Genomic DNA, 14,006 nt, shown 5'->3' on the forward strand with positions numbered 1-14,006 from the left:
AATAAGCACCACTTTTTTATGACACTGAATAGCATCAAACAGGTATAAAAAAATAGATGAATGTATGGATGGTATCCAGTCTAATCAAGGCTTGTGTTTAACCAGAAGTGAGACAGCACATTTTTGAAGCACTTTAAAACAGTAGTTTCTGTTTGAAATCCACTAAAATAAAAATGGTTTATATTTTGTAAATAAATGTTAATTTTATTGAAAGAGAGAACAATAGAATAAATTCAGAATTAGTTGATTTTGTTGTAATTTAGTTGTGATATGTTAAACTTACCAGTGTCTCCTCTGTCCAACAGGTGTGGACATCCTCCATCGACTGGGGCTTACAGATCAAAGCAGCAAAGACAATCCCCACGAGAGGACAGCCTCACCTCAAACTACTTACACCAATGTTCCCCCATTTTTGAATGTTCCAGTTTCTGGATATGGAGTGTCATTAGACACAAACTCCATTTATGAGATTCCAGCAAGCAGTCTGTTCCACACAGAGTTTGTTGAGGAATTTTCTTTTGTGATTAGCCTAAGCTCCTGGGGAGCAAGCAATGCTTTTCTTTTAAGTGTTAAAGATGGCAGGGACAGACTGCGTTTTGGCATTCAGTTGTTACCACGCAGACTAGTGGTGTATACTGCAGAGCAATCCTCCATCTACTTCACCTACAACTGGCAGGATGGGCAACAGCATGCTTTTGCTGTTGGTGTTCGTGCTCGTTCAGTGTCCTTTTACGCAAATTGTGGAGCGGTGCAGCAACGAGAGCAAACCCTGGCGAGATCTCAGACTCTGGGAGAATCTGAGAGTGTTTTTACTTTGGGTAGGATGAACTCAAAGGCAGCTCCATTTAGTGGTCAACTCTGCCAACTGGATATTTATCCTTCAGCCCAAGCTGCTGCACACTACTGCAACTACCTTAAAAAACAGTGTCGGCTGGCCGACACTTATCGATTGCCTTTGCCACATTCTCGTTTGGATATTAAGGCTAATGACCACAATGCAAACCCTTCTCCAAAGTCCCCTCTTGGAGTAACAACTATGCATCATACTTCTACCAAAGTTGCAACAGCTGACAGAGAATTATCACAGAGAAGCCAACTTGTCACACAGTATTCAACCCTGAGCCCAACAACGCAGCTACATCTAAGGGAACCAAGACACGTTTCCACACTGAAACCCTTCTCCCTTCAACCTAATGACCCTACGCAAGCTCCTTCAAGAAGGCAAGCAATACTGGATCTTTCCCATAGCACATCTGTCACAACCAACAAAAATGTGTTAGCAATTGGCAAAGGCAATCAGCCTCAAGGAGACATAGATCAGTCTGAAAACAGCACAGAGGAAGAGACCAGATCCAGTAGCCAGCAGACTTCTCAGGTCTCCCCAAGCCTAATATCCCCAGTCAGGCAAAGTCAAGTGAAGGAAGGACTTAGGAACAACTTTGGGGACTCTGAGCTTGGGCCTAAACACACACGCCACATTTTGGAGTCTCATCGAAGAGCCAACAGCACCACTTTGTACAGGGAAAATTGGGTTGACACTTCAGAGCAACAAGACGTGGATGGCAGCTACGAGGACACATACCTTGAAGGATTTGATTATGAATACGAGGAGCCAGAATTCCTTTATGACTATGAAGATGGATTCAATGGGCCCAAAGGAGAGCCAGGTCCTCCGGTAAGTGACTGAATGCATGAATGGTTGTAATCTGTGAGGGTCTGTAGCATTGGGAGATACAAGTCAGTCATTTTTTTTATATCGTCAAAAGAAAATACAAGGAGATTAAAGATAGTTATGTTGATGGCTATAGTATGTCGATGATATTTGATAGATTCTTATGTAATCCTGTGACTCAGAAGGGAGAAGTGGGTAAAGAAAATGGATGGATGGGTGCTTATGTAATGTAGCTGTAGTGGTTTAAAGGTGATGGTGTTGTATGTCTGTGCTTTGTTGTTTTTTTCCATGAACACCATAGGCAAGCCAAAGTTCCAAACCTGAAATACTCCTCCTGCTTTTTCTTCTTATTTTTCTCTTTTGTTGAAGAGGTTCACTTCTGTGAAAGTTGGAGATTCAGCCTCTGGCAATAAACACAAGCTTGCTGTCAGGAAAGCCCAGTGATTCAAACATGCCTATAGAGTTTACAAGTAATGCTTAAATTTCAGAGACTGAGATTCGTTCTATGTTTTCATCGGATCTGTTTTAATTTGAGTTCATTAAGTAATTTCAGATGTCAGTGTTAAAGTTTCTGCAGTGCTCCATCAGATATAGAGTGCTTAAGGGATTGTGGGAAAGGCAAAGTTTACCCAACACAGATTTCTGCATTTTTTTGTCTCATCCTCTGAGTTAGATTAGATGTGTCTCCAGTACTTTTAGCACAAAACAGTCTAAGCTTTGGTCACATTTTAAACTGATAACGTTTAGGCAAACTTATGTTATACTGGTGACCACTTGTGTCTTGTGTGTTTTAATACTGTCTTGTTTGCATATTGTATGAACTACTCCCACAGTTTTAATGCAGGCATGATTTGAATGCTGGGTCAGCTGAATGTCAGTCATTGACTCTGGGTCATTAGCTCTTGGTTTAAACTTGAGAATATGCTGAAATACTTCAACAAGGGAAGTTATAACACATAACACATATCACACAAAGTGATACCAGAAATATCACACACACAGGCTACCTGAAACTTAGATCAAGGTTTATCTAATTTATGTTCAGGAAGGTAAATATGTTTGATTAAAAATAACTAGATAAGACAACAGAGAAAATGTTTGGAATATTCAAGAAAAATTTCAATACATTTTGGCTCTGTTCACAGAAATACAGATGTTTTAAAAAACATTTGCTTCTATCATCTTCATGGACAAGACATTTTTGTTTGTTGAAATTGAGATTTTAAAAATGCTTTCCAAAGTGATGGTTATTAAAGCTTGATTTGTAGTATTTTTATTACAAATATAAGTTCTGGGGAAACAATATCACTATATCACAGCTTATTTTGTGCAAGTCTCCTATAGCTGTGTGTTGAACTGATATCAAATGACACAGCAATAACTTTGTTTTTAATCTATTTTTTCTGCCTCTAGCTAACATTTTCCTGACCTTGCTGCCATTATTCTTAGACCATGCACTGAAAAGTGTCAAAACCGAGAGGAAATGTAAACATTGTAAAATAAAAATGACCTACTCCATGCTCAGAATGTTCTACCCTACTATTTTTTTTTTTACAAAGTTTGTGTCAATGCTGTTACCCCCTGCAGTCCTGTCATAGGTATACCAGTGTTTATAGTTTGTTGCTATCAGTTGTTGTTGAGTGACACACAGTTTTTTCTCAAGATTTTACTGTATGTTGCCTCTTTAAGAAAATCAAAGTTAAATTTTGCTAATTTATTCTGGTACTTTCAAACAAACAGCTTATATACTGCGACTTGTTCAGACAGAGATAGTTTTTGTTTTTCATGTATTCATTTGGACATACTGATGAGCGTAACAAAGCTACTGCAATGTCATGATATTGGACAGAGCTTCAAGTAAGATAGAATACCAAAGTTCAGCAACAGACATCGCTAAAACAAATTGTATCAGCTTGACAGGAGTGCTGTTGATGTGTGTCTAAATCATGGTTACTATTAAAACATGGATTTCGTTAGGACAGTTGTCATAACTCATTAATAAACAATATTTCATAAACAGAAGTGGTTTGGGTAGAATGATTTTATTCATTATTTTCTTTCCACATCTTTCAAGTGTCTACACCAGTGGTCTCCAATCCTGGTCCTGGAGAGACACTATTTTGCATGTTTTACTTGTTCCTCTGCTCCAACACACCTGATTTGAATCAATGGGTGATTAACGGGCTTCTGCAGAACATGAAGAGGTGATTTAACCATGAATCAGGTGTGATGGAGCAGGGAAACAGGTAACACATGCAGGATTGTGGCCCTTGAGGACCAGGGTTGGACACCCCTGGTCTACACAGTCTGATAGGGTTGATTTCAGAACTTTTCTACAGCTCAGTGTTAGCTTGTTTGATTCATTGATTGGGGCAGCTGTGTGTCAGGAGGTAAGGGTCCGTCCTGTAATCTGAGGGTTGGTGGTTTGAGCCCCTGCTCCGTCAGTCTCAGTTGTTGTGTCCTTGGGCAAGACACTTCACCCGCCTTGCCTACTGGTGGTGGTCAGAGGGCTTGGTGGCACCGGTGTGATGGCAGCCTCAGTTTGATATAGCTTACTGCCGTGAATGAGCCTCACTTTATGGTCCTTTATGAAGAACTCAGAGGTAGTTCCCCTTTTTCTTGATTTTGCCTCATATTAATGATGGGAGACTGTTCTTATCTTTACAAAGACACTCCTGGTCATCATAGCCAAACAATTAAATCTTTGTCTCATCTAAGCCAAAATTCTCCTTCAGAAGGCTTTTCTTTGTTCATGTGGTCAGCTGCAGTTCAAGTTTCAAAATGTCATTTTTAGAGCAGGAGCTTCTTAATTGGATGCCAGCCTCTTAATTTGTGGTTACATAAAACTGTCTTTACTGGAGACAGCAATACTTGCAACTCATCAGCTTTCAGTTTCTAGCAAGCATCGTGGTTTTTGGACCAGTTTTGATGTAATGCAGTTATAGAAACCTAAGATTTTCTAAGAGATTTGGCAAAATGGTTAGACTTCTAGTAACTTGTACTTTTGTGAAGCTGTTTAAAATTCAGTCAGCATCGTTAAGCAACATATTTCTTTGTGGGTGCCGAATGTTGTCATATATATATATATATATATATATATATAATCCACTCTCCTGGAAAGAAAGTGAGTACAAGTGAGAATATCTAAATGGTAAATTGCATCTTCATTCACCATGCTGTGAGATAATTCATCATAAACTAAAATGAAATGAAACAAAGGCACATGATTAGCATTTTACTGTATGAGTGTCTCTGTTTGTTTGGACCTCACTGTTTTAGGCTTGAAGTGGTGGTGGTGGTGTTTGTGCTCACACTTTCCATTTATCTGTGTGTGGGAGTCTAGGAGAACAAACAACTGTTTCTTTATAATGTCCCCCCCAGTGCTCTTTGGGTATTTTGAGAAATGATGTGGAAGCACCACAATAACTTGTTGTAATCTGTTGCTACAACAAAAAATGGAATTCTAAACAAAAGTAAAATATCAGATCTAAACAACTTATTATTGTTAAACTTTTAAATATTATCCCTTATAAAGATGTGGTAAGAAGACAATTCTTCTTTGTTTTATCTAGTGATGAAGTTGATATGGATATACACTTAAATGTGATCATCAGTATCTCCTATTAAATGCACTTTTTTCTGAACAAAACACAAATTTAAATCTTTTTCCCTTTTCTTTTTAGACCATATTTATCGTCAGAGTTTTCATATTCCTGTAGGTGTTGCAGTATTTTTCCCCTTACTTCTGTCATTGTTTTAGTACACCAGCAGTCATTTTGTTTTTCTCTGTTCCTGAATGCAATAGAATCAGTTTAGTGTTGGAAACACTTGTGTTCATCTTCCATGGAGATGATTGGGAATTGTTTAGGAAGCTGGTTTAGGAAGTTGTCAACATTGTGATTAGTAAGGATGGGCATTTTAAGCCTAAGCAGTCTTCAAATTTGTCTGTAATTATTTAATGTTTCTTCAAATATTTGATCCCACTGCCACCCATCCCGTCCTATCCTGTTCCCGTTCTGTTCCCTGTCCTCCCTGTCCACCTACCAGCCATCGCTCCAAACATGTGACCAACTTGCAGTAACTCCTTCTCGTCACAACTTGTGCTCATTTTATACTTTAATAATGCATAGATAATTAATATAGCACAACATCAAACTGTTTACAAGCAGTGAAAGCACTCTTAACAAGCACGAACGTCACCTTCCACCCTGTGATTTAGGATCATTGTCTGTTTCATGTTTTTCACCATGTCCACACTGCTGGGACTTGCAGTAAATGAAAATTTACTCACCTCAAATCCTGCAGCCTAAACCTCCTCTAATGAAACTGAGCTGGGGATCTTTACATTTCTTCTTTTCCATTGGTCTAAGGAATCAACGTGGAGAGGGATGCATTCTGACATAAAGCTAAATTCTCCCGTGACAATTGTTTTCACTTAATAATCCTTTCAAAGTAAAACACAATTCTCTGACTTTATATGTTTTCTTCTTCCGTGGTCAGTGGTCAGTAGGTGTTCTGTCAAAAAAGGAACCCTAGGAAACAACTTAGCATGCCTGTGTTACAAAAATAAAAAAGTAAATTAAAAAATGATGGTTTTGACGGTTGCATTATTTCTATGAATTTGCAGCTCTCACTGGAGCTTAAATATTCTAAAATCACTGCCCATCCCTAATACCCAAATAAGTATTTTCCCCCCTGTGCATGATTGTGTAATGTTCTGGTTTGTGTACATTTAAGGGTGAGCAGTTACTACAAAGTACACACATTCACACACACACAAAATATTAGTGAGCTGTCAATTACTGTGGCAACCCATAATATACCTGGGCCACCTGAAAGTTCATTTTCATTTGTGGTAATATGCAGCTTAAAATATGATGAAAAGCATAACATTTCTGAAGAATTGCTCTTAATAGATAAAATGCTTTACATCATTTGAGCTTAATGATGAAATTGAAAGTATTTAAATTTTAAGCTTATTATTTTTTTCTTTTTTGTTAAAAACAAGCTCTGATGCACATGTATAAAAAGGTCAGGTTTGCTGAGCTGTTTTTCATTTTTAGACTACTGAACCAAGAATAAATAAATGTATTTAAGATAGACAGATGTTAAAATCTGCTTTCATTCACTTTCATGAGAATAAACGATTTGTTTCCATTTTGCAAAATATTTAGATTTTTTTTTAAATTTATTTATTTGTGCATGTTTAAAAGTATATACCATAAGTCATTATTTACTTTTCCATATGTAAATTTTGTTTTTCATCTTGAATCAAAGGATAATAATGCAATAGTTACATTTTATTCTTGGACTTTTCATTGCAACTCATACGTTAATCCTGTTGTTTTCCTTTAGTCTGCTGGTGGCTGTCTCATCCTGAGAATGTAACTCAACCCGTCTGCTCAGAGATTGTTAACAAAGCTTTTAGCTGAAAACATTTGTCTCATGTTCTTTGAACTGTACAACCTTTATATAAACTTGAAACTTGCTCATCATTGAAAAGGTCTGGGCAGTGAACTACATGTTATTGCTTGTTATCAACACTTATTTCTTTTTTCCTTCTTCCTTTTCCTCATTGATCTGTCTGTCTCTATCTCTCCCTACTCCCCTGTTTCTCTGATTTAGGGTCCTCCTGGCCCTCCTGGTTTACCTGGTCCTCCTGGAAGGAGAGGTTCAAGGGTAAGTCATTTGTGTCGAGATGATGTTACTCAGACAGTATGTTGGAAAGTAGATGTAATTGATCACAAAAGAAGCAGTTTACAATGTAATATGTACTATTAAAAATATTTAAATCCAGTTATGTATTTTTTCTCCACATATTTAGATAAGATAAAGTCTGCGTGTATATCTGTTCCAGAGTCCAGATCATATGAGCGTAAAAAGCTCATGGAAAGTGGTCCTAGGACAACAGAAGAGTGAGCAAAACTCAGAGAGTTCTGTTCAGAGTAGTGTTGCAAAATAACTCTGATATTAGCTGCACCACAGAGGCACAGTCTGCAGCAAAGCCATAGTTTAGGTTTATTTACTCTTAATGTAAAATCAAATGAAACCAATCTGTTGTACAGTGAGCTAGTATCCAGACCAACAATGAAAAAATGTACATAAAATAGTGTTTATCATAACTCTTCCTGACCTCAGGGTTGCATACAGTTTTAATAAAAAGAACTGACCAATAAAATCAGTCAGAGCAGATGGGGTTTCAAGAGGAGGGACAGTTTCTCTACCATCTAATTTTACAGGAAGCATGACCATAATTGGAAATAAATAGCACTTTGCTAGCTGTTTAATGACTAATTTTAACCTATAATTATTGGTATGGAACAAAATAACTCAGATCTTTTATAATTTGTTTCATTTATAATGGTGGTTAAGAAAGAAAAAAAAGCACTGACAGACATTTCTGTGGTTAACATGACTAAACACATAAAAAAGCTGTGCAAGAGCCCATTATGATGCGATAATTCTCATAACCTCGTAACCAGCAGCTGTGTTAGCTGGTTACATCTTCCCTCTGATCGTGAGACTTCTCTTTCAGCAGCTGCCAAAGCTGTTATGATGCAATGCTGCAGTAATGCCTGAAGCCCTGGAGGCATCCTGAAACTGAACGCCACAGGTTTTACTGAAAGCTGTGCAAAAAAAGGAAGGTGTATAAATCGGTTCTCTCTTCTTTGCTTTTCCAAAAATAGCAGCATTTTTATGACTTATTTATCTCAAGGAATGTAAATATCTGCAGTGCTTCACTGGAAGACTATTTGATCGTGTTTATAAAGATTCAGATAGAAGAAGAGGGCTGAGTTAGTGGTGCTGTGTTGTTTATGCTTCTGTCAGGGCAATGAAACATGATTTCAGAAGCTGTAAGACAAACAGTGTTTTTTGGTTATGAAATGTTGTCATCACTTTAACGTTTTGTATATGTTTCCAATATGATTGCAAGAATACCAGTATCCTGGTCACAGTATAAAGTAATCTACCAGCCTGCATTATTTCATTGGCCACTGCATCATGTTGTCAGATGATATCACATTAGTTGACGCTATTATTAACCAAGGTTTGCTGTTATTATCAGATGATGTTTTGTTTGTTCTGTGTTTTACACAGAGCATGGAAAGCATGCTTGAGTCAGCTTACAGGAATACGTGTCTACTACTATAAAGTTATGAATGAATTTTGCTCCAAAAAAAGATGTTATAAAGTAGAAACAGAGTGTGGCTTGAAGTCATTATGTAGTGAAAATGTGGGAGAATTAGATACGGGTTGGATCAGTACAAGCAACTTAGGACTGCTCTACAAATATGTGCTGTGCAAAGTTTATAAATAATCTTTAATTTCTTTCTAGTTTACTGTAATCTTTAAAAGTTGTCTGATTCAAAGTTTTTCTTTGGAGTTTGGCTGCTTTTTTATTAATGTTCTGTCCAGTTCTTATAACTGACTATGGCCACATATTGTTTTAACACAATCAGGAAGTAAACAAGTGGAGGACAACAAACAAAACAAGATGTCAGGCCTATAACAATAATTACAACAAACGAACAGTGTCTGAAAATCAGATCCTTCAGATATAAGAAAAAAAACCTGAGATAGACCTGAGAGATGCACCATTTGAAGCCCAAAGAAAAACACTGAATGATCTCCAGGAACAATACATTTTAAAGGGAGGTCTGGTTTCTTGAAAGTTCAATTTAAAGAATTGGATATATAATACAGTAGATATACTCAATACATGGCATGTGTTTGGTGCACACCTGCCTATGCATTGTGCATGTGCATGCACATGTGCAGGATACTTAGGTGTGGTTACATTTGGATTACATAACTATTTTCTAGAAGCAGTTTTCATTCAGAACTAGTGACATGAAACATGTTTGTTGTGTTTGGATTAACAGCCCCTTATTACATGTACGTTACCTCTTTAAAAATGATCAACTGTTAAATATAAAATGCTTTCATCCATAAACATTTTAACTGTTCTTTCATTGTCTGCATCTGTTCCAGGGTCCCACTGGTCCACATGGAAAACCAGGACAACCCGGACCACCTGGGCCAAAGGTGGGTGGGATTTTCTAACTACAGAAATGGAAATGTATCAGAAATGTCTGTGTCTGGAAAAAAGTTGTGTTTTAAAAATGTGTTCATTCACAACTGCAGGCAGTGTTTCCATCATGATGGAAAATGTGCTTCACTTAGACGTGTGCTAACGTGAAGAAGCCTCTCATCCCGCCCTCTACATGCCCACATTTATTCAGTCAGTCCAAAATACATCATAAATGGGAGGACATTATTGACCAGGAGTTTCTTTGTTTCTGTGCTGTAATTCAAGGCAACAACAAAAAGGAAATCATTTTTTTCTGACAGAGATACTGAGGAAATCTGAGGACTTTGAGGGTTTAAACAAGTGTCACTGTAAGGTTGATGAAAAGAAAATGATCAATGGTTTCCTCTAGCCTGAAATAACATTGGAAATATTGAGAGTTTGGCAGTAAAACCAGATTATTTATGCTTTTTTAACATGACTCGTAGTTCTGATTACAGTTAAGTCTAGGAGTCAGAATGAGGGGCTGCAAACAGACTTTTTAAGCTGAAAATCAAAATATTTCTCTTTCTGTAAACAAACTGGTGACAGAGGATGAATATGATGCTAAATCTGCCGTCTGTGTTTTTGAATTTCTTAATAATTATTAGTTTGCCAGTTAGGTAGAGAAAACTTTTTCTAATGAAATTTCACTAATAAAGCAGTGAACCACAGCTGAGGAAATACAATTTAGCTATTTAGTTTTATTCTCAAGTTTTTTCTAATGTGCACTGTATGGCGTATAATTTGACAATAGTAGGATTTAAAAGTCTGCCTGTCTAAAATAAATAAATAAATTGGTGCAACTTCTTACTTCTATCAAAAGGAGCATCCTTACAACCCTAACAAATGAAACATTGTAGAAAACTTTTCTTTTCTTGTTCTTTTTTTACCATATTTTATAGTGACATTACTTTGTCTTTCAGTTGAGATTTAAATCATCACTTTTCATGTTTTATTGAAGCGCAAATGGCTTCAATTATGATGACTGAGGTGATCAACTCACCGTTGCCTAAAGACAAGAGAGCGTTTGCAAGTAGAATGAACCCAAACGCAGCCAGATGTGGACAAGATTTAGAGTAATGAGCGGACGTAATGCCACAGCGTGGCTGGAAGGACACAAACGTTGTTTAGTCTTTACCCTGAATCATTAATACCAGTGTTTTTGCCAAAGTGCATAACATGATTCAGCTTTTTTTCCACAACACTGATTAAACAGGAAAAAAAAAAGAGTAAAGCAGAATCTCTGCTGAGTTGGTGCAACTAAGTGAGGATGTGGGTAGCCCCATCCAGATGTTTGTGGTTACACAAACATCTGGATGGCTACCACAGAGGGGCTGCGGATAGACTAAGCAATCAGCGGTACATGAAGCAAATCGTGCTGCAGGCGCAGAAACAGGAGATAAGTGGATGTTCCACCCTCCTCTTCTGAGAGTTCGATGTGTCATTTTGTTTCAAAGTAAATCCATTCTCTCTTTTAGTTATCACATATAAAAAGTTAATAACCTTTTAATGAGTGAAAGAGCAGAATGGAGATGGATTTGTTCCCGGTCACCTCTGACCCTGCTGATACACGCTGCATATTTGACTTCGGTTCTGGTTCACTCAGTTATTAGGAAATACTCGACCACCTGTTAACTATCTGCTGTTTAATTTTGCACGCCCACATTCATGCAAACAAAAAGTTTAATACCTTAGTGACCTGTCGATGAGTCAGTCTGAATCTCTGAGGCAGGGAAGGAACTGAGAAACCACCTCGGCTCAGTTAAGGAAAATATTTCTCTTTGAATAAGATTTAGTTTCCAGGATTTATTCAGATGAGCACTGCTGGCTGACATGTTTTAAGCAGAATGTCAGATGCTATCAACACAAGTTCTAAACTTCAAAAAAAGAGGCCTTCATTCAGTTACATGCACTGCTGACTTTCTTTCACCTAAACAGGACAGAACTTCTTATGTTTGGTTTATGCTTTTCTGCTCAGCCACCCTCAGGTGGTATACTTCACTGGTTGTTAGTCAAAATATAGTAACATGATGCCCTAAATCTGGTGAGGTTTTACTTGTTTTAAGTTGATAGACAGCAGCCTTTACTGGGGAATATGTTGAAATGAGGGAGGTCTAAGAACTGTGTGGAGATTTGAACAGCTATTGGGGATGATGTATTAAATTAGTCTGAATTTAAAAGCCTAAAAACTTGGTTGGAAACATTCTGAATCCTACAGCGGTTCAGTGATTAATAGTTTTGACAACAGTTCAGGGAGTCAAGTTGTACAAAAGAAGAGCAGGTTTTATTACATCAGCTGAAATGATGATCTGTAGAAATCATCGTGTAAAGCTCAGCAGTGTTCCTTTAGTCTCTGACTTGTTCCCACAGCTGTTTCCATCTTCCTGACTTTGTGCCCCTGTTTTTACTCCAGGGTTCAAAGGGAGACCCGGGGCTTTCTCCAGGCCAAGCTGCAGCAGGAGAAAAGGTCAGAAATCTTTCGCTTGTTTCTCTGTCTGTCCTCCTGCCCCGAGAACGACAGGCTGCAGCCCGACTCTTACTCTGTTTTATCTTTTAATGCATTTCTTTAGAATTCCTTTAAGCTACACATATTTTTGTTGTGAATGTGAATTGCACTATCTGTGATTTTAGCAAAATATAGAGAAAAGGCTAATAAAATGTTACCACAGTATAAAGATTTCTGAATCTCTCAGAAATTCCAGTTATGTTTTATAGTTTTTATTAGTTTAAATTTACTAGAATGCTTTAAAAGTCCTTACGGCTTGTTTTTGTCACCACAACGGTTCATTCTTACTCTTCATTCATCCGCATTTTATTTCCTTCTGGACTTTATCACAGTATTGATTTTCCTGAGCTGCACTGGTAAATATCTTGAACTAATTACACTCCAAAACCATCTTTTCCTTATTAAATTTACTGCTTTCTGCACAAACAAAATTTACTAAGAAAAAAATTATAGAACGTTGTTTGTTCCTTTTATTTTTCTGGGTCTGGTAGATTAATGTTGAACAACTCTTTCTTATAATCCCAGCATTTGTTTATGCAGTATGTATACAGAGTAACTGTGATGCTTTAAATTATTACAGACTTAGTTTTGGTCTTTTAGTTTGATATTTCCTGACCGTAACACTCTTATGTTAATCCTTACATTTGAATTTCTCTCTGGGATTAATAAAGTATTTAAACATCTATTTTTATTATGACTTAAATGACTTACACATAAAGTAATTAGCACTGCACATCATGTAATGTACTGAGAGTTTTACACAGTCTGCATGCATGGAAGACAGCTGTGCTGAATGTTTTCTGCTACGGAGCAAAGAAAGCTTTGATAAATCAGCATGTTGGGACTTTAATTCCTCTGCCTGAGGTTCCCATCCAGTGCAGGAGTCCCACTGAGGAAGAGTCCTCTTATGTGCATCCTGATGGATGAAGAACATTCATGTTTTCATCAGTCCATCAGTTACTGACTCTGTATAATGCTTTCATGCTGTCACTGTTGGACAGGAACCTTGTATCTCCAAAAATTCAACTTTTCAGGAAATGAAAGAAAACATGAATGTTTTTAATTATATAAATTGTGTGGTCACAAGTTCACAAGCTCTTTATGACACTTTTTGTTGGTTTGTCATCCATAAAACCACAGACAGAGAGATAGAGAGACAGAGAAAGAGAGAGAGGTTTAAAATTCCTTTATTTTACACTCCTTATGTCAAACAACAGACAAAAACCAATCATAAATACAAACTCAAACAAAAGAAAAAACTAAAGAAGCCTCATCCAATGTACACAAAACATTGTTAATTCCCCATTTGCTTACAAATCCATCAATGTTCTTTGTCAACTTAAAAAACTCAAACTCCACCCGAATTCTAGCAATTATCAGTCTCTGAAATAAAACACAAGCATCATCTGTTTGATGACCATTCTTTTTGTTTCTCCTTGATAACCATATTGCCAGTTTCGCAGTCCCAGAAATAAAATTCAAAAGAGTGTGTATAGATTTCTTTCCTGCACAGAACCGTGGACCATAAATAAAAACACAGTTAGAAAACTTTTCACCAACCCCACCAAACAAACGACCCAAAAGAACAAAAAGAGGCTTCAATCTTGAACATTCGACAAATAAATGAGATAAAGTTTCATCCTGAGAACAGTAACAACAGGAAACACTAACCCCAGGATCAAGATGTGCCAGATACCTGTTTGTAGCTATGGCCCCATGCACAATCCTCCACTGGAGGTCACCCACCCGCTTCTCAA

At 37.2% G+C, this 14,006-nt stretch overlaps 1 protein-coding gene across 1 annotated transcript in view; it reads left to right on the forward strand.

Annotated features, from left to right (window-relative positions):
- The window catches only part of LOC108238446 (collagen alpha-1(XXIV) chain), an 80,797-nt gene that overhangs the window by 9,544 nt on the left and 57,247 nt on the right, over positions 1–14,006 (forward strand). Inside the window, exons 3-6 of the mRNA XM_017420556.3 lie at positions 306–1,675; positions 7,298–7,351; positions 9,665–9,718; positions 12,157–12,210. Of these exons, the coding sequence (XP_017276045.1) occupies positions 306–1,675; positions 7,298–7,351; positions 9,665–9,718; positions 12,157–12,210 (1,532 nt within the window). The remainder of the gene's footprint in view (positions 1–305; positions 1,676–7,297; positions 7,352–9,664; positions 9,719–12,156; positions 12,211–14,006) is intronic.

This window comes from Kryptolebias marmoratus, linkage group LG24 (assembly GCF_001649575.2).
Source record: "Kryptolebias marmoratus isolate JLee-2015 linkage group LG24, ASM164957v2, whole genome shotgun sequence".
Taxonomy (NCBI): Eukaryota; Metazoa; Chordata; class Actinopteri; order Cyprinodontiformes; family Rivulidae; genus Kryptolebias; species Kryptolebias marmoratus.